The following is a 25,775-nucleotide window of genomic DNA, read 5'->3' on the forward strand; positions in this document are numbered from 1 at the left end:
GGCTGTCCTTATGCGTTTGGCCAAGCTTTGCCACGTCTCTGTCCAATTTTGACCAAGTTTTGGGCAAACTTATCAAGGCTGCCCAATAATTCAGCCAAATGACAGATGCTGACATTTTCATATTAGGTCATGTGTTTTTGGAGGGATACATTTTGAAATATAATATTCGGGCTACTAGTTTCGGGAGATGACCTTTTCGTTTTTTTATTTTGTTTTAAATACAATTTTATTCAATACAGAGTAGTCATTAAATTCTGCTCAACTCCAAAACCAAACAACACATGCAACAGCTGCATTATTTTTCAAAATTGTGTAATACAATTTATATATATTATGCTTTAAACCATTCCATAATAAAATTTCAAAAATGCAAACAATCACTTCCTCATTAATTAAGTGACAATAAATCAATGAAAAAAAATTCAGAAAATGAATACACTGCTTATCTCCCACATCCGTGCTTTCCATTGTGTCCGACACGCAGATGAAAATGTGTTGACAAGTGATGACACAGCATGAAAGCACACAGATACATTCCTTGTTTGACGTCAAAGTACAAAATCGAGCAAAGAGACCTCCACTTTCTTTCATTTTTCTATTTTTCCATCCATCTATTTTTCCACCTTTCCGGGTTGAGCTGACTGATTGCAAATAAAACATTCCAAATTAATTTTCTTGCGAATTCTAAAATATATAAATTAATACCTGCTAAAAACAACTGGGTGCAAACTAATGTGTCTTGACTTTCATTGAAACTTTGACTAGTCCTCCTTTTCCTTTTTTACTTGTCACTTGTCTCCTCATGAGACAAAGGCTGTTTTCATTCGGGAAGCCTTCTCGGTAGAAACAACCAACGATAACGACCGGCTTTCAGACAAGAGCCTGCCAGGTATATGTGTCTGTGTTGCCGTGTTCTATTTTTAGATCCAAATCTTTGCATCTCACTGTTATGTGCCACTAAGTCATGTTACCAGAGCAGACCCCATCGTCAACCTGCCGTCAAACCACCCTGGTCACCCTGATCGTGTTTTTTCTTTCTTTTTTTTTAACACACAATCCTCTATTATATAAATTCTTTATTCCATAAAAAATTAAAAAATTATCCACTGAAATTAACCAAATTTGATCACCTCCAAAAGTCTGTAATATTTGACATATTGGATTCAACACACCAAAGTCACTCTAAAAAAAAAAAAAAACAGTCTTGGTGCATGAGGAAAAAATTCAACTCCATGGAAGAAGCTGCAAATGCTTGGCTCAGTGCCTTTTTCCTCAGGACGTAGACATCATCCTTACTCCCTAATCATTCCCGCCGGCATCACTTAATTACCATAATAACCTCTTCACCTTTCAACCAAAAAAAGCTCTCTCAGCCTGACTTGAGGACAATGAACTGCAATTACATACTCATTTCAATTACACTTGTAATCTGGGGGACCTATTGGGGATGGTGAGCCACTCATTTGACTACAAAGAAAAAAAAAATCTTGTTTTGAATGTTGATGCGCCACGCACAAATTATTGATCGGTGTCTTTGCCATGAAAACTAACACAACTCTGCAATTATTCACAAGTGTCTTCTTGGTAATTACTGACCACATTCATCTTTAGAGATAAGTGGTGACACATAAGAGTCAGATTTTAATAAAGCGACACATGAGAATTCTCGTTTTGTATTATTTTTAGCTGCAGGTTTAATTAAGGATTCCACAACCATCTGAGACAAGAGTGACACATTTTTTTCTCATTTTTGGGGAGGGCCTTGGACAGATTAATTGCATTCTCATTATTTTCAATGGGGAAGTGTGATTTGAGATACGTTTTCTAACATATCAACATGGTCTCCAGGCATTCTTTGTCTGCTGTGTGAGCTGCATTCATTTGAAAAATCAATTTGTCACCATCATGGTTTTAGTGAATCATTTTTTTCAAATCTATTTGGATTTTGACATTTGCATTATTGTGGTCTGGTGTTTTGATGCGCAATAAAAAAAAATTAAACAACCTCCTCACGTCTTTATGCAACATCCAGTGTTTTATTTTTCTCTTGATGTATTCATTACGAAGCCAAACTGCATTTGGACTAGGGAAAAGGGGGCGTGATGTATTTTCATGAAGACACGTCGAGCACGTCCGGTCTTCTGAATTTTGAGTGCGTGGAAAGAGTGAAGGAGCGGTGGCTTCCCTCCCTCCCGCTCCATTTCGGTTTTCCTTTTTTTTTTAGGAGGGGGGGGAAATGGCAAAGTTTCTTCCAGCGCGTTTTTGTGCACGAGGAATGAAGCGCTCATAAGTGTAATTAATGGATTATTTCAAAACTCGTCCACTCGATGTGACCTGTTGCAGTTTCTATCGGATTTTTGTGGTGTTCGTGGATTCGGAACCTTAGGATACATTTTACGCACAGCAGTGGTGATCAACTCGCTGTTTTTTTTTGTGTTTTTTTTGTGGGTAGACCACACGAAAAGACAGCTGAAGATGTTTTTGTGTGTTTTTCCAAACGAAAACTAATAATGGACTAATTGGTCACGGGCAGCAATCGAGCGCAGCACCGCGCCCTTTTTGATCACCCCGATTTGTCTCATCCCGTTTTATTGCTTCTTTTCCTTTTTTTTTTTTTTTTTTTGCCTGGACAGAATGGCCCGCTTCGGAGACGACGTTCCGGTCTTGTTGAGCAGCGGCGACGGCGGCTCAGAGCGCAACAGGAGCCGCGATGGAGCTGCCGCGTCCACAGGCGGCGCGTCCCCCGCAGCCTTTAAGATGACCAAAGCGCAGCGTGCCCGCGCCATGGCCTTGTATAACCGAATCCCCGTCCGGGAGAACTGCTTCACCGTCAACAGGTCTCTCTTCATCTTTGGGGAGGACAACGAGGTCCGCAAGTACGCCAAGAAAATTACAGAGTGGCCATATCCTTTTCTTGAACATGTTGCACACCAAGTTGCTTTTAAAGACTGAACATGTCCAAATATCATATTACAAACTGATCCAAGAAACATCATGCGTAATATTCAGCACCAGAATTACACCGACCAGTTTATTAGGTACCCCTCCACAGCCATTTGAACCAAATAGCTGATCAAAACTGCCCAAGTTTAGCGAGATATTAATATAACAATATGTCCTAATGCAAAGTGTTACCAAGAGATGACGCTACGCAAACGCGTAAAAGTCAGCACCGTGGACAGCGCATGTACATCGGCCACTTTATTAGGTACACTTGGTGGAAACAAACAATCTCGCTCATTAGACAATAATGCCATTTTAAAGATTGGATAGGCTGTCGTCATATAAATATATATGTGTGGTGTCAATCTATGACTGTTATTCCCAAACTTTTTTTTTGTGGCCCCCCTCCCTCTCTTTTTGAATATGAAATGATTTCTTTTCAGCATACAGTGTATACAATTCCTCACACAGCCATTCCTTTTGAAAATATGATATTATCTAGCCCTGTTGAGAGATAGTTTTTTACAATTCATGAAGCAACTATATTATTCCGTCGATGATCTCATGCAAGTCGGCATGTTTGGGTGCAACCAGGTGGCCAGGCCAGGTGTGGCGTGTTTGCTGCTATTGTTATGCTCAATACAGCAGCCTTGTGAAGAACTGGATGGGCTGCTACTGGTTTCAAAAAAATAATAATATTGTGAGCTGTCATCTATTGTTTCCCCTCTACATTTGCCCTTTCAAAGGCATGATTAAAAATAGGGCTAGAATGAAATCACCAAGCAGTTTTTAGCTTGTTGTTTTATGACCCAACGACAGTATTTGAATCATCATTACTGTGCGATCGACTTTAAATCAAAGTGTTATTTGGCAGGAAGCGAAGCAAGCAGACTGACTAACGTGCAGGTTAATGCGCTGTCTGGGAGGGAGTGTCTTATTACATCTAATGAGCTCTCTTGTGCAAGGTGAACATATATTCCGAAGAATTATATGAGAGCATATCTGATCGCTGTGTCATATACCATCGCAACAAGTCGTCACTCACTGTATTATTAGTTAACTAATATACTTTACGGAGGAGACACGCTTGAATGGGGCCGTGCTCTGGTCTGTGAATCAACGAGAAGGTAGAGAAATTGTCGAGGTGAAGCGACCATCATTTATATCGGTTGACACAAGTATTAAAAACACAGTTGTGTTTTGATATGGAATTTTTTTTTTAATGAACTTAAAACAATCTGGTGAGATCGTAGCTCTATCGCAATAACACAAAAAATGGATGTGGGGAAAAGAAAAGAGTGGATATTGCATTCCTGCTTTTTGGCAACAGAGACTCTGCACACTTGGCTTTTTATCCAACCATTGTAGATACTAGACCTTCTTTTGCAGTACAGTATTACCAAAATTCTATTTGCACACATTTTTCTAAGGCTCCATCTTGTCCACACCTGAGGCTCAGATCTGTCCACTATAACAATGATGAAAAGCCAATATTAGCTTTTTGAAATGTTAGCCCCTATGGGATCAGCGCATGTTAGCTTGCGTTCAATGTTAATATTGTTCCATTAAATTGACGAGTAATATTCAAATATCTTCCTCATTCATATACAATACATCCAAAGTAGATTTATTGCATATTATAATTTGTTGGATTGGAAGTTGAAATTACCTGTCAGAATGTTAAAACTGGGGACGCATGCGTGCAGTTACCGTGGGAAATCTCCGAAAGGTCAAATGTGTGTGAGCATCACTCGCCTCTCCGTGAGTGGATTTTTTTTTATGAGTGCTCAATGAAAATAATCCCATCACTTCAACTTAGAAACTCTTATGAGAACATTTCTGTCAACTGTCTGAGGTCGGCGGTGATGCCGAGAGGAAGTAGCTCTACAGCTGCTCCCCCTTTTTGATCTCCCTGAAGCGGGAAATACCCCATGGAGAAAGTACACCTTTAAATAATTGATTTTTAGAATGATTTATTTCATTATTTTCCACAATTGGCTCTCTTTTAGAATGTTCCTATTGTTAAATTTTGTTTATTTAAAAGCCTTTTAATAACTCCAAGTAAAAACAATGAATTATCCACCAAACAATCTATTTCCATTTTTCCTATCTCAAAATATCCAAATTTGACTTTGACTTAAAGAGCCGTCTTACTGATGGGTGACTGCATTAATCTTCAAAATGGATTCTCAGAAGCAACCTACTGATGTGTGAAGGTGATGACTGTGTCAAATATAGTTAACGCAACATCGTTTAAGTTGCAATCTTAACGTCACGCTCTTTTTTTCAATCGCTCAGTCTCTGAAAGGTCTCGTACGGTTTCAATGTTTCTATTAGGTGAGTCTCAGGAGCCTGTAATTCACCTTAAGAATGGAAATGTGTGAATGCTAAGTGGAGTCAGAGCATATTGGGGGTTGCGCACGGCATTGTGACCGGTCCCCATGGCCAGGCACTGTGTCTATTTTTACATGCGTGTTTTGAAGGATTGTGTGAGCGTCAATGTGACTCACAGGGTCGTTTACACAATGCGTGACTGATGAATCATGAGGCTACAGCACTTAGGGAGCAGTGGAGTGCTTACGTTATAGACACTTGTTGAGTCGCTTTCATTTTTAACTTAAATGATTTTATTCTCTGTAAAAAAAAGAGAGATTTTTTTTCACATAATTGAAAGGATTTCTTATGTTTTTCTCAAGGATCAAGAAATATAGCACACTATACAGCCCATATTTTTTGTCTGGCTGAAACCGTGTGCACATTTTGTTGCAAATATAATACTGAGAATGGGTTTTTCAACTCGAGGAAAAAAATAGCACACTTAAACTCCCACCAAATCAGCATGGATTCTATTTTCCTTCACGAAGGCAGCACTTCATTCTCATGCCGCTGAATTATACATTTCAGTTCACGTGAGGGTCCAACAAAACTCAATGCAGCTCTGCTTACCATTTGACTCTGACAGTGTTTTATACATTATAGTCCTGTCATCACTCGAAAGAGACTTAGGATGTTCACCCATTTGAGTTATCAAGTCATGGGTGGAGAAATTCTTTGAGGTGGTGGCTCATTAGTAATTTAGCTGCCCTGTCCATTCATGGAAATAAATATTTACTAGCTGCTTTAATTCCGCATTTGGTGGGTTGGAATTTATTGATTGCTTTAATTCCCAATTTCTTGCAAAGGCTAAAATTAATTTTTAAAATAATCAAGAAAATAGCCACTCCTCTGCTCCAGTAACCACTCGGCAGTATTGAGTTTAGGCTTCAAGTGAAACCTGTTGCCGTGGATACCTCCATCCTCTCCCCATTACATCCCCTCCTGTTGACTGCTGTTTAAGGACATGAACGTAGCATTTATCTTATCAGCGTGAGATGGAAAAACACAATAAGAGCAAAGACGGCACCTCATGCTGATGCAGCTATTATCTCATTAAGACATTTTTTTTTTTTTGTGTGTGTCTGCTACTTGCTAATGTGTTGTAGTTCCCCTGAAGGTAATGCACGGTATGGCCAGTGTTCAAGTTTGAGCTGGTGGGTGTTAACATTTCTATTTGCTCTTTTTATTCAAGCTCTCATAACTCACATGCCCTCGAGTAACCCCGCTGGGTATCACCAGCCGCGCGATATATATCGATCTGTCCGGTGTCAGCCTAATTTGGTCTCATTGCCTCCCACTTCTCCTCCTCCTCCTCCTTCTCAACCACTTGTTTCGCAAGCATCAGCCTATCTCCTTCTCCTTCCCTATTATCTGGGACGCCGCCTTTCTTCATCCCTGCCTTGTGCCTCTTGTACACATATTGAGGGACACGGTGCAGCCGAGACAAGGCGTCAGTGTGACTGGTTTTATAACAAGGCTGCTTCATTTTCTTTTCTGATGTTATACAGAGGAACAGTAATGGCGGGACTGTCTCTAGCTTACAAGAATGACTTTGTAATAGCTGTGTCAATTTGATTGACTACATTAGAAGTTGGCTTCTGGAGGGAGCAAAGAATAATTGGGGTGTGAAATATAAGCTGAGTGCGTCTGGTACCAGTTACACACAGCTGAGCGGACTGGTATATTATATTATATTATATTATATTATATTATATTTATTGTATTTATTATATGTATATATGATATTTATTTATTATTTATATTATATTATATGTATTGTATTTATTATATGTATATATGACATTTTTTTATTATATTTGATTATTTATTCTATTCTTATTGATAGTTTTTAGATATTTAATGCATTGCACAATTTTACTTTTATTTTCTTAGAGTTGTCATTTTCATGCACCTTGCAAAGTACCTCTAGGAGTTGCAAGTAAATTTCATTATCATAAAAATTATAATGACAATAAAGGCAATTCTGATGGATTGACCAGATGGCATCCATCTTGGCTCTTGAATTGTCATTTGATTATTGATTGTTTTGTTGCGGTTTTTCCATAACTTCCTTTTGTTACTCCGTTTGAGTACATGATCCTCGCCACCATCATCGCCAACTGTATCGTCCTGGCTCTGGAGCAGCACCTACCCGCAGAAGACAAAACGCCAATGTCAAAGAGACTGGTGAGGCATCACACAAACATTCAACCACACTTTTTTTAAAATTCAACTCCGTTGCTTGCTTTGCATCAATAGGAGAAGACCGAACCCTACTTCATCGGGATGTTCTGTTTGGAGGCGGGAATAAAAATCATCGCCTTGGGCTTTGTATTCCATAAAGGCTCCTACCTCAGGAACGGCTGGAACGTCATGGATTTCATCGTGGTGCTCAGCGGGTGAGTCCAAGTTTTATCGGGCAGCACTGTGGCCTAGTGGTTAATCCATCTGCTTGATATTTTGAAGCTTTGGGGTTTGAATCTTGGCAACTGGCCTTCATGTAATTCACACAGAGTTGCATAAAGCTGTGAGGTGGTGAAAAGTCTTCACACATCTTAAGAGCAAGATAAGATATCAAAGAAGGTGTTTCGAGAAGAAGCACATAATCCTCGTGCGTGCTCTCACACGCAAATGAAATATTAAACAATTGGAATGAAGTGTGATGGGAATCTGATGGCGTTCTTAGAGAATTCTATATGATTCCGTCGTCTTCTATTATTGATGAATCCAATTGAGGCTCCGGCTCACGGATGCTCTTCTCGCCACGGGAGAGAGGAAGGATGCGAGGTCGGAAAGGGGAGATGACAATGAGGACGTGTCGAGGCTCGCTGATCAATTGACGTGGCTTGAATAGAAGTTACTGGTGATCCCGAAATAGAAGCTTAATTAAAACACGGTGAGACAAGCAGTTGTTAATGGATTATTCTAATGGACGGCCACAAATGGGGAAAAGAGGAAGACCACAGAGGCTCTCCCAAATGTGTTGTCATCAGACTTGCTCTACATGCGTATGAATCAGTCGAATCTTCTTGAGCACATTAGGAAATATGATCCAAATATTTGCCGTGTATGTGCAAATATTGGCGTCGTTTTACTAGGGATAAATATTTTTATATTTGATTATTTGTTCAAATGTGTTTATACTTACTAAAATAATTGCACAAGCGGGGAAGAATTTTTTGGATTGATATGATTTTCATCCTTTCATTGAAAACACAACAATGAGCACGCTCACGCAGAACCTGCTGTTAGCCACAGCTCACAACCAGATCCTCACATGCTGCGTTTAGTTGCACACTAAAATGATGTTTAAGTTCATCAACTATTCATGACTTTGGCATGATAGAAAAAAAACAAAATCACTCATCTTTGTTCAAATGTTCAATGTTCTGCCTCGCCGTCCATTCCAGCACACGTATGCATGTCACAAGAAGTGCCCAGCCTCATTATGGAGCCAATGAAGCTTTTGAGATAGGCTGATGATATTAGGTGAGCAGACAGCGCTGCTACTGAGCTAGTAATTAGGTGCCGAGTCTCTCAAACGAGTGGGCGGGCACACACATTTAATTGACTGCTATTTTTCCAGAGCCTGTTCAGATGAGAATTTAATAGGATTCGTACAGAAAAGTTGTAATTAGTGAAAATTTGATTTATTTGGTGGTTATTTAGAAAATGGTAGATTTTTCACAAGTGCTACGAAATGGATATTTCTTTCTATATAATATTGAGAAAGAACTTGCATTTTTTTTTTTTTTAGCTTTTTTACTGTACTGTGTCTTGAGAGCTCATTGGATATGTGGTAAATTATTTCACATATTTGACAAATTTATTACCTTAGCCACCGCTGCTATGCTAAGCATAACTTGTTCAGGATGAGGTGTTACTAGAGCTCAATATTGGTTTGAGGTTTTATTTTTTTTGGCCAATATCCATCCATCCATCCATCCATTTTCTGTATCGTTTTGTCCCCACGGGGGTCGCGTGCTGGAGCCAGCCGTCGTCGGGCAGTAGGCGGGGGACACCCTGAACTGGTTGCCAGCCAATCGCAGGGCACACAGAGACGAACAAGCATTCGATGAATTAAAAATCAAAAAGAGGTGATAAACGCATGTGGTATTTTGCCCCACCCTCATCTTGTGATGCCATACCAAGAGTGTATTTTAAAAAATATATATAATTGTGAAAGGCTAAAAAAATAAAACTCAGCTTTTACGGGAAATGCAAAATGGCTAGCGTTGACTCATCTGAACTAAATCTCCTCTTGAAGGTTTTATATATATATATCCCACGCAGTCAGACTCCCTGCCTGATTAAACAGTGTAGTATATTTTTATATTCCTGCATGAGTAAGAAATAAGAAAACCTTCTCCCAGCGTAAACCCCTGACTCACACTACAATATTTTGTGTTGACGGGAAAAAAATGAGAAAATATCCACAGAGAGAATGACAGCGGGAAACTAAAACAGACTAATAAAGAGATATAAAAAACGTTAAGCCAGAGGAAATGCTAAAAAATATGTCCATGCGTAAACTTACATGCTAATTGCCACTTTTACATTCTAAGTACCCCCATTAAGACGATAACAGTTGGCAGTAGGAGACACCCGACGCCTGCAAGAAAAATTCGCTGCATATTATTTTCAAATTTTTAAGCCATGACAAGGACTGTACAGCATGACCGTTAAAAATACAACGTGTGTGCCAAATGGAGCACTATTGGGCGACTTTGAGCCAGCATCGCCTTCTGTCGGCTTGGCAGTCGTACACCTGTAACGCTCGCGTGCGCACACATTGAAATGAGAGAGGGAGCTCTGTCTCCACCAATCGTATTCCCTCTTTGTCATCCAATCAATTGATGACATAGGCGGCCTGCAGCAGGGATCCATATGTCCCCGAGAGCCGTTGCCGTGGTGACAGAGGACCCCGCCCTAGGTCAGGCTGTCACTGCCTTCCCTCCTCGATATCACGCACCGTCAGTACACGCTTGCCGACGTGATTGCATCATGTTGAAGAGAATCACATGGCCGTCCCTGTTTGCCGCTTCTTTTTCATGACGGCATAAAGAGGCTGAGTGGGCCTTAAAACAAAGCCCATCGAGGCCATTCAAGGTCTCGTCTGGATGTGATCGGCGAGGATGAAGTGCTGCAGTGAGATGAAAGCGGCCATCGTGCAGGCTGGGGTCCAACTCAATTTGAATGAAATTGCTGATTGAATTTGCATCCATTTTTGCGGCATTAAAAACAACGATATGGAAGGGTTATACTTTTAATTCATATGTACAGCGGAGATGTTGTAAAATTGTACGCCGTGTTCGATGAAATACTATGAGTATTTAGCAAATGCTAAAGTGTCAGTTTAGGTTGTTATGAATCCCAATAATTGCAATATGGTGTCTAATTATTATAAATTTAAAGGCAAATAGACAAATATACAGTATAGATGGCTCTTTCTTGCTCAAGGTTCTCTCAACAGAACAGTTTTAGTTGGCTGTGTTCACACCCACAACAGCGCATACAGTCTTTTCTAGCAAGTCCAAAACTGTGGTCTTGTGACATGTTGTACATAATGGCAGTTTAAAAAAAAAAAATTGTGAGTTTAGAAGCACATTTTAAGCTGCTTAACTCATCGGGGTTATGTTAGGTGCCCAGAATAATTGCCCACAGGAAATTATTTTATGACACACTGGAGTAAGTAATATGCAATGGGTATTTTAATTGTGCACATCAGTTGTTATGAGCACCATTTGGCACATAAACGTGTGATACGTTTAATTTTTATTGAATTACTCAGTGGTGGACTGTGTATTTATTTGTTTAGGGACATACTTCCACCTCTATCGTGTCATAATAATGACAAAAAAAAAAAAATGACAGAAAAAAAAGTGTTTCAATAGAAAACGAAATATCAGTTGAGTTGATGATTATTATTTATATTAATGGTGCACATTTCTGACAGTTTCACTCGAAACTGTCGGTAAAGTCAGAATATTTGGAACAGCTGTTATGCAGGATCTTGCGATACGGGGTTGCGTCTTGACAATGACATGGTGCCCAAGTCACAATGTTGTCACTATCACGGCCTGGCGGTTGTCCCAATAGATTTCTCACGCCACGTAGAAGCGTCATGACTCTTCGTGTCGCGGCTGACAGGTGTGACCGTCTTATCGTTGTGTGTGTGTGCATCTCTTTTTACGATTGCCTCGGACCAGTATTTCTCATCCTTTATTGAGCCAGCTCGGATATTTTTTTATTAGAAAAAGCTTACAGCATTACCAAACAGAATAAACACAAAACACTATGATGAAATCATGATGATTTATTTTCACAAATAACAGTACAAGTTGATATTGTATTTGTGGGATATACAGCCATGTGTGTGCAGGAAAATTCTAAACAGAATGGGTTCAATGATTGAGCCCTGTGGAACACCAGAACTGTAAATTTACTTTGTTACTATTCCAACACTTCTGAAGTGACACATAGATTTTTAGCATTTCTTTATAGCTTAACGAGTACAATAGACTATATAACAAACCTGCATCGTTCTCAAACTTTTATGATGGTGACAGGTTGACCAGGAACAAATTAATCGGCTTTATTTTATTAGTTTTTGATTATGTGCTTGGGTGGAAGAGACTGAGAGGAAATTAATTTGTGTTTGACCTACTTATCCACTTTGACCTCAGAATGACCTGATTAGTGGACAGCTTCGTGTACCTCACAAAGCACATGGCCGCCGCTTGATTAGTACAACTTTTCACACACATGTCCGCTAATCAAGGAATGACCTTACCATTTTAAAGGTCAATGCAACTACTATTTATGTCTGCACTTAATTGCTTTCATGAAGTGTTCATTAAACTTAACACGTACATTTTGACATGAGAAAAATGAACTAATGAGCTAGCCAAACATTTCTCAGCATGATGCTGCGCTTCAAACTAAAACTGGAATTTTACCCCGTTGGCTGCCGCAAACCCGAAATTGTTCAATTGAGAAAGCAACATTTCGTAGATGTTGTTGAGGCCTTCTAAAGTGTGTGTGGGAGTGTGAGGAGAAAATACAAACTGATAGTTGGTTGGCGAGTCGAGACCACAACAAGACAGCAAATTGATTTTATTATAATCACCTCATCGGAGATAAAACATCGTTGGATCTATCTATTTAACCAAACACAAACGAGCACAAATAAATGAACAGCCTGCGAGTGAGCAAAGGAGCGAGGACACAAAATATGAGCCAAATTGTTTTGTGCCAATTCAACCGTGTGGTTTTACTCCCTTGGCTTATTTACATGTCGCACAGTCTGCCGCCAGACTTGCAGTTTCAGACAGCAAAGCTGTCGTAGTTAATGACTGCACAAAAGTGATGGTAAGGTTATTCCGATTTTTTTAATCTTTTTTAAATTACCAGCCACCCAACACTATCAGTTGTACACAAACATTTGCCTCATAAAATAATTTATTAGCAGGTAGATGTAGCGAGTGAAATCCATCCATCTACCGACTGACTGAACTAAACGAGGGTGACATTTTTAGAACTCCGCTCCGTTTGTCGCCATAACAACTAACCAGCAGACACGACGGACTAATGATGTGAAGAAAGGCGTGAGAAGAGCGATGTGCAGGAAGTACCACATGACATGAGAACAGACCGGAGCTGTGGAAAAGTGAGACCAAGAAGAAAAAAGGAGATAAAAAGCTTGGGAACAAATGACACTGAGGTACTCCACAGGGGTATAGTTGGAGGTGTGAAGCTCATGAGGATAATCCCTGTTCTATATTTATGGTGATAATGATGATGTTAAGCTATTTTAGTTCTTCACACCCCATCTGAATTTTTTCAAGCTCATGTGCTCAACCTCCCGTAACTCAAATTCCCATCTGACTTTGGGCGGTCGGCGGGGTACACTCTAAACTGGTCGGCGATTTGATGAAATGACCCCAACTGTTTCTAGAGAGTTCAGGGGACGCCATTGTGAGGTGTAAATGTCACAGTTTGGAGATCTTTAAAAGCCACACTCCTGTGTGTGTGTGTGTGTGTGACTTTCTGTCCAAGAGGTTGATGCAGCTTCAGGCTGCAGGCATCCATCCCATTCCGTGGCAAAGCTGCTTTCTTTGTTGTGCCCTAAACTGTCTTTAGCCACTGTGTATCCTCCTACATATGTGGAATCAGCCTAAAACAACCCCCAAGGAGCTTCACATCCTCACGGTCCATATCACAACACCGCAGCCCTCCTCTGAAATGCTATGTGCATTTGAGGAGAGCCTGTTTTTGCATTGAATCCCAAAATTCAGACCCTTTTGTTTTTGTTTTCATGTTTCTTTCTCAGGATTCTGGCTGCAGCAGGCTCTCATATGAACATTTCTGTGGATCTGAGAACTCTACGGGCAGTGCGGGTGTTGCGACCACTTAAACTGGTTTCGGGCATTCCCAGTGAGTATCAAGTATTGAGTTTTTTGTTTTTTTTCTGGAAAGTTGTATTTGTCAGACTGTATAATAAATGTAAAATAATTGATCATATTTTACTTAAATAACCAGTTAGTTACATTAAATAACAAAATAAATAACACAAATAACTAGTAAATACTTTTGAGAAGAATTTGGACAATTCTGAGGTAAAAAAATGCTCTAGATGATGATTCGATGATCAAAATAGTTATCAAGTTATTTAATAATCGATTGTTGATTAATCGATTTACCTTGACAGCTCTAGTTTAAATTTTTCCTTCAAATTATCGAGAATATTCATTTGAATTGCCACATAGCCCACTCTGTGAAACTAGCATTTCAAAACGGAACTTTTCTTGAAAATGTGCTTAAAATTAGCCATCATTTTTTTGCTGCTTTGCCATAATGCCAGACAAAGCTTGATTCCTCCTCACCGCTCTCTGACTTTGCTAAACAAAACAGAGCATTCTTGAAAAAGAATGCATCATAGATTCAAATTGAAATGTCCGAATTATGCTTTCTTCTCAGGTCTACAGATAGTCTTGAAGTCCATCATGAAGGCCATGGTTCCCCTACTCCAAATTGGCCTGCTGCTCTTTTTCGCAATCCTCATGTTCGCCATCATCGGCTTGGAGTTTTACAGTGGCAAACTGCACCACACTTGCACGCCGCAGCTTGGAATACTCGGTTAGCTTTTCACACAAACACACACGCTAACATGTTTTATATGCTAATTGGATTCTTTGAAGTGCTCAATGAGTCTACAGGTGGAAACACAACTTCATGTTAGCTGCACAGACAATTCCAAGAGGCATTTCCAAACGACTAGTAACGATACGCACTCGAGTCATAACGTCCCAATTTTAGATGCCAACAATGACGCGATAAATCACTCGCTGCAATTTTGCCAGAGAACCCAGCAGTGGCATCCGGATATTACTGTTATTTAAGATTCTTCCTCTGCCAAGCACTAATTTGAGCTGCTCTGGGAGGAAAAAAAAATAAAAAATCATCCTCTGCCTTGCTCTCCCTGATGGAATGAATGAAACAAAGGAGAGCAATTTGTAGTTGGAAAAGTCATGAATAATGCATCAGTGTGAAGAGATAAAAAAAAAAAATCAAGTCATTTTAGAATTTTGAGCTGTAAACAACATTGCGCAATGCAAATCCAAAGAGATACGACTGAGCTCTGTTTGGTTGCCATAAAGGTTTGTGTTGTGCATGAGTGGCCATATCCTACTTATTTACATAACCCTTTAGGTTGAAGCACTATTATTCAAATTTTGCACGGATGTTTGTACACAATGCCTGTACTCGATGCACTGCAGTTAAACCTAACAATACGATGCGCTACATTTCATCTCTTAAGTGATCGACATTTACCTCAACCTACCTGTGGAGGGAATTCCAAAAGAGCAGTCAATGTTGACACAAATCAAGTTTCAGCTAGAAAGCAAAAAAAAAAAAAAAAAGGTTGCCTCTTTGTCTCATTTTGTTGACATGGCATTTCAACAGGGGTGTGTAGACTTTTCAAATCCACTACAGTACAGGTGTCATGTCTGCATTTATTTATTTAGTTATTGATCTATTTTTTTTCATTCATTTATTTATTTTTTTATTGTCTCTGCACCCTGAACCCTTTGCAGAAAACGAGACGGTGGACTCCTCTGAGTTTGACTTCCCGTGCGGCGTGCGGCACTGTCCGTCCAAATACACTTGCAGCGACACGTGGATTGGCCCCAACGACGGCATCACGCAGTTTGACAACATCCTGTTTGCCGTTCTCACAGTCTTCCAATGCATCACCATGGAGGGATGGACCACTGTACTCTACAATGTAAGACTGCAACACTCATTCTCAATTATTCTTTGATCCATGTAATCAATGTTTGTGATCTGATGTGTGTTTACGCCTCAGGCCGACGATGCCTTGGGTCCCAATTGGAACTGGCTCTACTTCATCCCGCTCATAATCATCGGCTCCTTCTTTGTCTTGAACTTGGTGCTTGGAGTCCTCTCTGGGTACGCTTACATTTCACTATAGTTGGTGTATTCCTTCATGCATATATTTACATATATAAATAAATACTATATATGTAGACGTGAATGGCAAAGTGTACATGGAATAGATGCAGAATAGTCAGCAGAACTGTAGGTTGTCAAAAAAAAATGATCTGTGAAGTTCTCCCCGAGCCAAATTGTGTGCTTTCACCCCTGCAGCGAGTTTGCCAAAGAGAGAGAGCGGGTGGAGAACCGCAGGGCCTTCATGAAATTGAGACGCCAGCAGCAAATCGAACGAGAGCTCAACGGTTACCGGGCCTGGATCGACAGAGCAGGTGGCGTTGCTCTCGGCTTCATATGGCAAAGACGTTTGACGGGGCTTTATTGCCGCAGTAGAGCCAAATGAACCCATTGGAACAAGATTAGAAACCAGCAGGTACGACGTTATCTGATGTTCATTTGTGCTTCTTGTTTTCCAGAGGAGGTCATGCTTGCGGAGGAAAATAAAAATCCGGGACCCTCCGCTCTTGATGGTGAGTCAGCATTTTTGCCCTTTTTTTTTTCTCTCTCTTTGCTGACATTGCGGGCTTTTTAATCGAAAGGTGTCAAATTATTCAGTCGCGCTATTATTTTTCCGGTAGAAGTAAAAAAAAACGGAAAACTACAGTGACTCTGCACAGAATAACATTTTATGATTTCATTTTTATTATTTACTATTTCATTTTTTTTTTCAATCAAATCCCCTAAGACCACCAATGGCACAAAATGAGCTCTCATCATGACACATTAGCCAATGAGAAGCCGAGTTCCCGCTCTCATGACTGTGACCTTTCCTCTTCACTGAAGCAGCAGGACTTTTATTAAATGTTGATTGATTGGCAGCTCTCAGGAGGCTCCCTGAGTGGAGCACAGGCGGCGCCTATGGTGAGCACCCCTCCTCTCATCTGCTCGCTGCCTCTTCAACTTCACCACGCCATTCGCACACACACTCATGGGATGAACTTTTGTAGCGTTGTTCGATGCTGGGACCAGCTGCTATCATGACAATGAATGCAATTGCTCTGATTGTAAAGCTTAGGCGGTGCTCTGCTGTTGCCTTGACAACCACCAGTCTGGAACACATAAGCGGAATGCAGAAGCCGCTGCATGGCGATCGTGTGTGTGTGTGTGTGTGTGTGTGTGTGTGTGTGTGTGTGTTTCACACCTTTAGCAAACAGTGTGTTCCTGCGTTTGATTAGCGGCTTATTAAAAAAATCCCTAAGCTAATATTGAGCAGTAAGCATAAAGGAAGGAAGTTGGGGGGGGGGGGGCATCAGGACAGCTTGAAATAAGGATGAACACTGAAAGGTCATATCTCACTCACTCGGGAAAACCCGTCGACTTTCGGTGAAACTGAATGAGAATTTGTCTTGAAACAAGTGCATGAGTTTGGGTATTATTTGTTCTTTATATTTTTGGTTGACAATGGGAAAATGGAAGACTGACTTGTTTTGGTATGTTCAAATCTAGCAAGAACAACATGGAGAATTTGGTGTTGTTTAGAACATGGCTTTCAAGTGCATTTTAGCATTTTTATATTTTTTCTTAGAAGGCCTTTAACGTTGACATTTTTCAGAAAATGTGAAAAATCAAGCAATTTTTCCTTTTTTTTTTTTACGTTCATTTTGAAAATAAATAACAAAATAATCAGTCACCTTTTCATTATTTTTTTTTCCGATTGCCAATTATAAATGCAATGACTAATACACAGATTTGCATGTCTGCCTCTGAGCATGGTTTGCTATGACAGTGATCAAATGGCATTTGGCTGTTTGGTTCATTAAGCAAACATTAAAGGATGTTTTGCTCTCCTTCGAGTGCAATGCAAATGACCTTCAATAAACTTTGGTCGTTCTGCTAAAACGACGTGACATTAACGTGTCGCGTGTTATAGCGTTCCTTAATGTCGCATTGTGTTTGTGCTTGGGTTGGATATACTTGCTTTGTTTTGCATGAAGGTGTTAGAAGATGTTTTTTTGCCTATTGATAATGATGTGACCAATAGGATTATCATTATAATTATTAGCTACATCTCTTCAAGTAAAGCGGGCCATCCTATTGCCCTACTGGTTTTAAATTATTAATTGGAATAGAAAATTAATTTATTTTCTATATTGGGATACAAGGTATTTTTAAAAATATTTTTGGGGGACAAATGTCCTAGTGGTATCGGTGGTTAGTATCGGTGACTACTAGTAGTATGGAACACCTGCACATACTGATCTGTTTGTTGTGTTGATACTGCTCTTTGTGAAGTGCTAAAGAGAGCCACCACTATTAAAAAGAGAGGCATGGAGTCGCCCCATCGGGGTCCAGGGGAGGAACAATATGGCGACGTTCCCTCAGCGGGTGAGTGGATGTCTCGTAGCTTTTGTCAGGTGACCATCTTCAGCCGAGCAGCAGGACACCTCCGCTTCTTTCTCTTTACCACTCGAGGCATCCCCATGAGCAGAGAGAGTTTCCGGAGCGGCAGGCGAGGTCCTGCCGTGTATTTCCGCCGCAAGGAACGCCTCCTACGCATCTCCATCCGCCATGTGGTGAAGACGCAGACTTTCTACTGGACGGTGCTGGGCCTGGTGGCTCTCAACACGTTATGTGTGGCTATCGTTCACCACAACCAACCACTCTGGCTGTCTAATTTTCTGTGTGAGTCAGGCTTTCTGTGGGGTGGGCCAGACATTATTATTTTTATTATTTTTATTAATTTTATTAATTTTATTTGATTATTTGACTATTTTGATTTTACTATTTTATTTTTATTATTTTTATTCATTCTGCTAATTTGGGTCTGTCTGTCGCTGGTCTAGACTATGCCGAGTTCTTGTTCCTTGCTCTGTTCCTGACTGAGATGTTTCTGAAGATGTACAGCCTGGGCCCCCGCCTCTACTTCCACTCTTCTTTCAACTGCTTCGACTGCAGCGTGAGCACGCCGTTTCCTTCTTCTCAATTCCAACTCTTCTTCTAGAAAAATCTTCATTCTCTGTCCTTCTACATCCACAGGTGATTGTTGGCAGCATTTTTGAAGTGCTTTGGGGTGTCTTCAGACCCGGCACTTCTTTTGGGATCAGCGTCCTGCGTGCTCTTCGTCTACTAAGGATCTTCAAAATCACAAAGTTTGTCCTTTTTATTGGCTGCTGACAAAAAATAAATAAATCATTCCTACTTCATTTGCGTTTTCTCATGAAGGTACTGGGCATCTCTGAGGAACCTGGTGGTGTCACTGATGAATTCCATGAAGTCCATCATCTCCCTCATTTTCCTCCTTTTCCTCTTCATTGTCGTTTTTGCTCTTCTGGGCATGCAACTCTTCGGCGGCAGGTAACACATTTTTTTCTCGGGTCAAAGTCAGTATTTTGAGTTTTAATGTCAGGGTTGTTTTTTATAGCCTCCAAAATGATTCTCAATATGTCAATAAATTCTCCAATCTGCTTTTTAAAGACTAACTTTGTGGAAATGTTCCGGGTCCCCACAGGTTCATCTTTGAAGACTACACCCCCACAAACTTTGATACCTTTCCCGCCGCCATCATGACCGTCTTTCAGGTCTGCTCGTAAACACCGCCATGTTAAGTTTAAGTTGAGACCGATTACCATCCGTCAATGTTTGTGTGAATGTTAGATCCTGACTGGCGAGGATTGGAACGAGGTGATGTACAACGGTATTCGCTCTCAGGGGGGAGTCAAGTCCGGCATGTGGTCTTCAATATACTTTATCGTCCTCACCTTGTTTGGAAATTGTATCCTCCTCTTTTGCTATTCTTCCTCCATCGAGCTCAGGTTTCCTGCAGTGTTTGATTATTGAAGCAGTTTGTGGTTCCATGTTTTTGTTACCTCAGTGCCAATTCACTCACTTCTCCTCTACTATGAATGAAAATCCAACAAAACAATGTTTGTATTGTTCTTGTTGGAATAACAAGTCATAGTGTTGTCCTTCATTTAAGTTTGACTAGACACTCTGCTGAATGTCTTCTTGGCCATTGCTGTGGACAACTTGGCTAACGCGCAAGAGCTCACGAAGGTACAGCCAGATAAAAAAAAAAATTAAAAAAATGAGCGTCCTCAAGATAAATGCATATCAAATGTCATCACTTGGATTTGCAGCTGGAAACTAAAAAATAATTGTATTGGCTTTTAGGATGAGGAGGAAGCCGAAGCTGCTTTCAACCAGAAGCATGCCCTCCAGAAGGCGAAGGAGGTCGGCCCACTCTCCTCCTTCATGTCTTCAGAGTAAGTCCTCCTTCTGCCTGACCTCCACATCGCTTCCTTCTGTCTCTCTCTTCATCTTCTTCTCCACCGCCTCCCCCGCTGCAGTAAGCGTGCATATTGAATTTAACCCACACAAGTGACTAGTTTGATGAGTGGATGGAGGGTTGAGCCTCGAAGGGCTCGTACAGACTTGTTGGCATTGAATCTCACTTGGATATTCATAATAGTGATGTCATAAAAAAGTGCGCTTGTTGTGTCCAGCGGAAAGTGTCGAGTCAGCGATATTGTTGCTAGAGATGAGTCGAGGTAAATAAAGTGTGTGCAGGCTTAATTTTGCGTGAAAAATGATCTACCATTAAGCTCGACCCCGTTTCATTTGTATAATAAATTAAAGTTGAACATTTACAATTTAATCACACTTGAGTTGATTTGTTTTTAATTCATAATGGTGGGATAAATCTTTTGAGTTTGGTTCAATCTGAGTTTAATTGGACGATAACAACATCATCCAAATACAAATGGAAGAATCTGTCACGGCTGATAAAACTTAAGGTTAAACCTTTTGGTCACTGCCCAGCACCAAAAGAACACCATGAAATTTAAGTGGGGTTCATTTTAGGGCACTTTAAATGCTTATTTCTGAACATAGAAACATCCCAGCTATAAGAGGGTGTGTACAATTTTGCAACCACAGTTTATAAGCCATATTGATAGTAGAAATAGGTTTTAAATAATGTATCTTGGTCTTATTTGTGGATATCCCAAAAAAATCTCGTGTTTGAACAAGGGTGTGTAGACTTTTTATAAAGGCCTAACCCTGTTCTGCAGATTTTCAGATTGTGCAGTGATGAACGTGCATGTGCATGGGAGAATTGAGCCTGATTCTTTTTTTTTTTTTTTTAAACACCATAAGCACGAGAAACACGTTTGTGGAACGGGCATGTGAGAGACTTGTTTTCCATTTCCCTTTTCTTTTGACTCAAAAGCAAATAGCACAAGCTGAAAAAGAAAAAGCGCGTGTTAGTTTGAGCTGAGCTAGCGTGACAGATGCTCGTCACAAGCCGGAGAGAGAGAGAACACGGCAATATGCCGATATCTGTATGCATGCAGGAGGCTCTGAACTTTATCTCATTTCAGTAGCCGCTGCACCGCTAACCTTGAAGCAACTTGCATGGCGGGCAAGCCATAAAAAAATTGCGGCATGTCGGATGGAGGCTGAAGATAAATTCTCTGCATGTATTTGGTTGGCATGATAATTGGAAGAAAATCGTAAATTGCGACACACTTGCTGAGATGTCGGATTTTGAATGGCGTGCACTTTGGGAATTTGGTTTTTCTGCCTTAATTTATGTAATAAATTGGCCAAGCATGACCTCGTCTATGCTTGGAGGTGGTGGTCACTATGACAGTTGCATCCAGATGCTTTGTGGCAAAAACTTTTCAAACACGATACACGTTTGCTGTGTTTGTTGCACAAACTCATCTTTGTGTTGTTCTTGTCGTTCTCGTGTAAAAAATGCCCTCTGATCATTGTTTTGCTCTCAATGTTTATGAATGTTTTCTAATTGACCAGATACGACGGCCATCTTGTTTGTCTCCTGGCTCCAGTGGAGACACACATCAAAAATGATGAAGAGTTTATATTTTCAGATGAATTTCTCCAAGTCGTATCAACTGACTTTTATCAATCAGCCCCGAAAATGGTGAAATAGATTCTTCCTTTACAAATGCTCAATCAGAAATATCAACTAAGCAATTTTATTAGCAGCTATTGTGGTAATATTTTAAGAAACACCTGGGGTTGTGTTTCTCATTCATGACTGAGAAAAATAGGAGCAATTATTTTGATGAACACAGCAGCTGCTGTCATAATTACACTGAACAATGTCGCCTCATGATCACAAATATTTTTTAGTATTTTTTTAAACCACATGCTGCTTCGCCAACACACAAGGACATTCTATTATGAACGCATCTAGCAGTCATTTTATCTCGTAACATGCGATTTGCTTCAATTTGCTTGTCTCAAATAATTTTTTGAGGATGAGCATTTTTTTTTTTTTTTTTTGCTGTGTGTCTCCCACGAGCCTGTTTTGTCTCTACTCACCAAAGCACTAATGTCTTGTTTTCAACCATTGATAACACGGACCGCACAAGAGTCCACGTTCCAGTAAGTAACACGTACTGCTCTCTGAATGTCTCACTCACACCTGCTCGAATTTCGCACCGGCCTCATTGTCTTCATGCTCCGGATGACATATTTTGTTCTTTTCGTGCCTCTGACTCCTTTCTGCATTTCACTCTTTCTGTTGATTGAAAGCACACACAGCAATTTTCACTTCAAAAAAAAAAAAGATCTTATTTTGAAATTAAATGGCTTGCTGTTACTACTTTACGCATTCAATTACAGCATCTGCTATGCACGTCAGTTTTCATCATTTGTCATATCGATAAAATTCGGAGGAAAATCTTGAAGTCGAACACGACCCATTTTGGAATGCTGCTCAATCTCCGGCAACAAATGTAAATGTAAGAAATCATGTGTGAATGCAGTCAAAACAATAAAATATCGGATGATTTTTTTCGATTATGGATTATATCTGACGAAAACATTGAAATTTTAATACAGTGAACAACTGCTTATTTATTAGATTTGTGATTCTTGTTTTTATTATTTGCCCAAAACTATTTTTCGCAATTGCAAAAAAACATTTGGTGCACTTATAATGTCAATGTTTTGTGCAATTTAACTATTCGCAGCCCGGATAATAAAAAAAACCCCAACATATCTATTTCTTATGACATCATTCCGAATTGGGATTTGTACGACTCCAAAACTGTTTGACTTTAGACACTGTAAACGCAAACAAAATTAGTTTACACCTGGATCAGTAACAAAAACAGTGAAAACTTGAATTAGCCATTTTGAATTTTGCTTCTTTTCAAAAACATGCTACTCAGTGTGATAAATTCATGTTCTCCTTCTGTCCACAGAGGAAGCCGTAGGAGGCGGCCGTACCTGTACAGAAAAAGAGCCATCCACCGCAGCCGAGCCACCTACTCCCGCTCCCTGGAGGAGGCGCAGAGCAGCCTCAGGGACGGCCGGCCTCTCCCACCACTCAACCCGTCTAACTCTTTCATGTCCAGGCGAGAAAGGAGAAAGAGGATGACCATGTCCGTGTGGGAGCAGAGGACCAGCCAGCTGAGGAGACACCGCCAGATGTCCAGCCGGGAGATTTTGTTCAGCGGCCCCAGTGAGGAGAAAGACGGACCGGCCGCCTCCCCGGGCCAGTCCCAACACGGGCGGCCCCAGTCCCTGCACCGCAAGGCGATGCAGACTACTCCACCAGGAGGAGTGGGGTGCCAGGAGGACCCCCTCGGAAATCCCCAGAACCAGATTTCCACAGAGATGCCTTCCGAAGCTGTTCCCTCGGAACCCCCTGTCTCAGCGCCGCCTCCCGAGATATCGGACCCCTTGAGTATCACTCCGGAGAATCCTCCCGATTCCATACCAGCGCTCAACCTGGACGAGACTCACAAGCGAAGGAGCCCCAGGTTGAACGGCGATCGTCAGCACAGAGCCGTGAAGAAGTTCAGACCTCCGGACAACGGCGACGGGATCAGGAGCGGCAAGGCCTCGCGTGGTCGGCAGAACGGCGCCAGGAGTCAGGGATCGTCTCCCCGGAAAGGAAGTCGTTCGGTCAGCAGAGAGAGGAGCAGGCTTCCAACCAAAGTTGAGGAGAAGGAAGTAGAGAGTGAGAAGAGAGAGGAATCCACTCCTGAGGAGAGCAGGTGAGAACAGATAGTCTTGTGAATATTCTGTTTATTTGGTTCTCGAGAGATTTGATTTGTTATTTTTTTAGTGGGGGTGTTTGTGTGGGCGTGTTCAGGCATGGTGACGAAAATGAGCGAGGAGATACCGACCAGGGGGACAACAAAACAGATTTCCAAAAGCAAACTGATCTCCATCAGGGAGAAGTGTGTCCACTTGCTTTAGAAGAAAGCAACCAAGAAGACTTGGATAAATCTCAACTCAGCTCCAGCGTGATCGTAGAAATGCCTGACATGGAGGCATCTATGGAGCTCTCCACGATCACTGGTAACTGGTCGATGATCGAAACGTTTTCTAGGTTTGATTGACTTGACGCACGTCTTTCCTCTCTTTTGTAGTTAACAGCAAAGAACCCGACGCCTCCAAATCTGAGAAGGAGGCAGCTGAAGACGTCAAAGCGGTCAACAATGTGACGCCTGACAGCATGTTTATCTTCAAACCAGACAACCCGTAAGCTCTCGTGCTCAACACGATTATCAGAACCCTGATCGGAATCAATAAGAAAATAAAACTCCGTCCAGGGTGCGTCGAGCGTGTCACTACGTGGTGAACCTCAGGTACTTTGAAATGTCCATCTTGCTGGTCATCGCCGCAAGTAGCATCGCGCTCGCCGCCGAGGACCCCGTGTCCACCACGTCGGACTGGAACAAGGTTGGTGAAGTCATACATGGCAATTCACTTTTACAATCTAATTCATGCCTTGTCATCTATGTCATTATCTTGAGATACAATTTAATAATCCCAAGGGTACTTGTGATCTGCACAGCAGTTGAAATTGCCGAAAAAAATGAGGGAAAAGTACATTTCCTGAAGTTGTTTCATAAAATGGTGCCACTGAGAACTAATGGAAAGACGATTACATTGTAATCTTTGTCTCTATTATTATGTTTTGAAGAGATTGTTTCATATCAAAGCACAAGATGAGAGTCTGAGTTTTGAAATGAGCTTTTCCTTAATAATGAAGTGACACAAGTTTTTATTTTTTAATGGCAATTTATTTGATCCGTGTGTTTTAGGTTCTGCGCTATTTTGATTATGTGTTCACGGGCGTCTTCACCTTTGAAATGATTATTAAGGTAAGTCACCACGCAGATGAAAAAAGATGAGGGGCACTGTTTGAAATGTAAATATTAGGTTACAGACTGATTTTTTTTTAAGACCGATTCCGATATTTCCGATAACCGATTAGTCAACCGATTATTCTTAAGAAATATGCAGTGAATAAAATGAGTGTTTTCAGTCCCTTTAGACTTACAACAAATATATAAAAGAAATTCATTTTTTATTTTATTGATTTGAAAAGGGACAGTACATATTAATGAAAATACCCGGTTTATTTTCCCTAAAACGTGTTCCTAAAATTACGTTTGAGCAATGTCACATCCTTGTTGGTTCCCCAGATGATCGATCAGGGTCTGCTCCTCCACGACGGCTCCTACTTCCGAGACCTGTGGAACATCCTGGACTTCATAGTGGTGGTGGGAGCTCTGGTGGCCTTCGCCCTCACGTCAGTCGCATGATTAATTCCGGCCGGAGCGTCCAAACGTATTCATGTCAAATGTGCTCGTCTGCTGCGTTTTGCTGTGCTCGGATGCGGCATAACTTAACTGTTTATATGCGTGACCTTCTCCTTGTCTCTTCTGTCTCGGGATGGTGACCTTGTGGGACTGCCTGCAGCAATGTGATGGGGTAAGAAATTGTCATGTCAGGTTGAGAACGTAGCCAATATGGAGGAATGAGTTGTATCAAAATGTGATGCTGTGTCTTTTGAAACAGAAATAACAAAGGAAGGGACATCAAAACAATCAAATCGCTCAGAGTACTACGTGTGCTCAGACCCTTGAAGACCATTAAGAGACTTCCCAAACTGAAGGTCTGAAGGATGTTTCTCTACAGACATTTTTTGAGTGAATCAAAAAACGGTTGGA

At 40.9% G+C, this 25,775-nt stretch overlaps 1 protein-coding gene across 2 annotated transcripts in view; it reads left to right on the forward strand.

The window, feature by feature from the left end:
- cacna1ea (calcium channel, voltage-dependent, R type, alpha 1E subunit a) overlaps positions 1-25,775 on the forward strand; it is a 48,953-nt gene that overhangs the window by 13,559 nt on the left and 9,619 nt on the right. The window contains exons 3-29 of one of the 2 annotated variants that reach the window (XM_085928856.1): positions 2,634-2,903; positions 7,401-7,506; positions 7,579-7,718; positions 13,652-13,755; positions 14,299-14,457; positions 15,417-15,607; positions 15,689-15,792; positions 15,991-16,106; positions 16,251-16,304; positions 16,654-16,695; positions 18,067-18,159; positions 18,247-18,456; positions 18,618-18,730; positions 18,811-18,923; positions 18,997-19,128; positions 19,283-19,352; positions 19,429-19,546; positions 19,760-19,827; positions 19,945-20,036; positions 23,010-23,807; positions 23,906-24,114; positions 24,186-24,297; positions 24,369-24,498; positions 24,864-24,923; positions 25,248-25,354; positions 25,525-25,536; positions 25,624-25,720. In XM_085928856.1, the coding sequence (XP_085784982.1) occupies positions 2,634-2,903; positions 7,401-7,506; positions 7,579-7,718; positions 13,652-13,755; positions 14,299-14,457; positions 15,417-15,607; positions 15,689-15,792; positions 15,991-16,106; positions 16,251-16,304; positions 16,654-16,695; positions 18,067-18,159; positions 18,247-18,456; positions 18,618-18,730; positions 18,811-18,923; positions 18,997-19,128; positions 19,283-19,352; positions 19,429-19,546; positions 19,760-19,827; positions 19,945-20,036; positions 23,010-23,807; positions 23,906-24,114; positions 24,186-24,297; positions 24,369-24,498; positions 24,864-24,923; positions 25,248-25,354; positions 25,525-25,536; positions 25,624-25,720 (3,820 nt within the window). The remainder of the gene's footprint in view (positions 1-2,633; positions 2,904-7,400; positions 7,507-7,578; positions 7,719-13,651; positions 13,756-14,298; positions 14,458-15,416; positions 15,608-15,688; positions 15,793-15,990; positions 16,107-16,250; positions 16,305-16,653; positions 16,696-18,066; positions 18,160-18,246; positions 18,457-18,617; positions 18,731-18,810; positions 18,924-18,996; positions 19,129-19,282; positions 19,353-19,428; positions 19,547-19,759; positions 19,828-19,944; positions 20,037-23,009; positions 23,808-23,905; positions 24,115-24,185; positions 24,298-24,368; positions 24,499-24,863; positions 24,924-25,247; positions 25,355-25,524; positions 25,537-25,623; positions 25,721-25,775) is intronic. The other variant, XM_085928855.1, reaches the window with a different exon arrangement.

The sequence above is a fragment of the Syngnathus leptorhynchus genome, chromosome 13 (genome assembly GCF_054491065.1).
Source record: "Syngnathus leptorhynchus isolate UIUO chromosome 13, UIUO_Slep, whole genome shotgun sequence".
Taxonomy (NCBI): Eukaryota; Metazoa; Chordata; class Actinopteri; order Syngnathiformes; family Syngnathidae; genus Syngnathus; species Syngnathus leptorhynchus.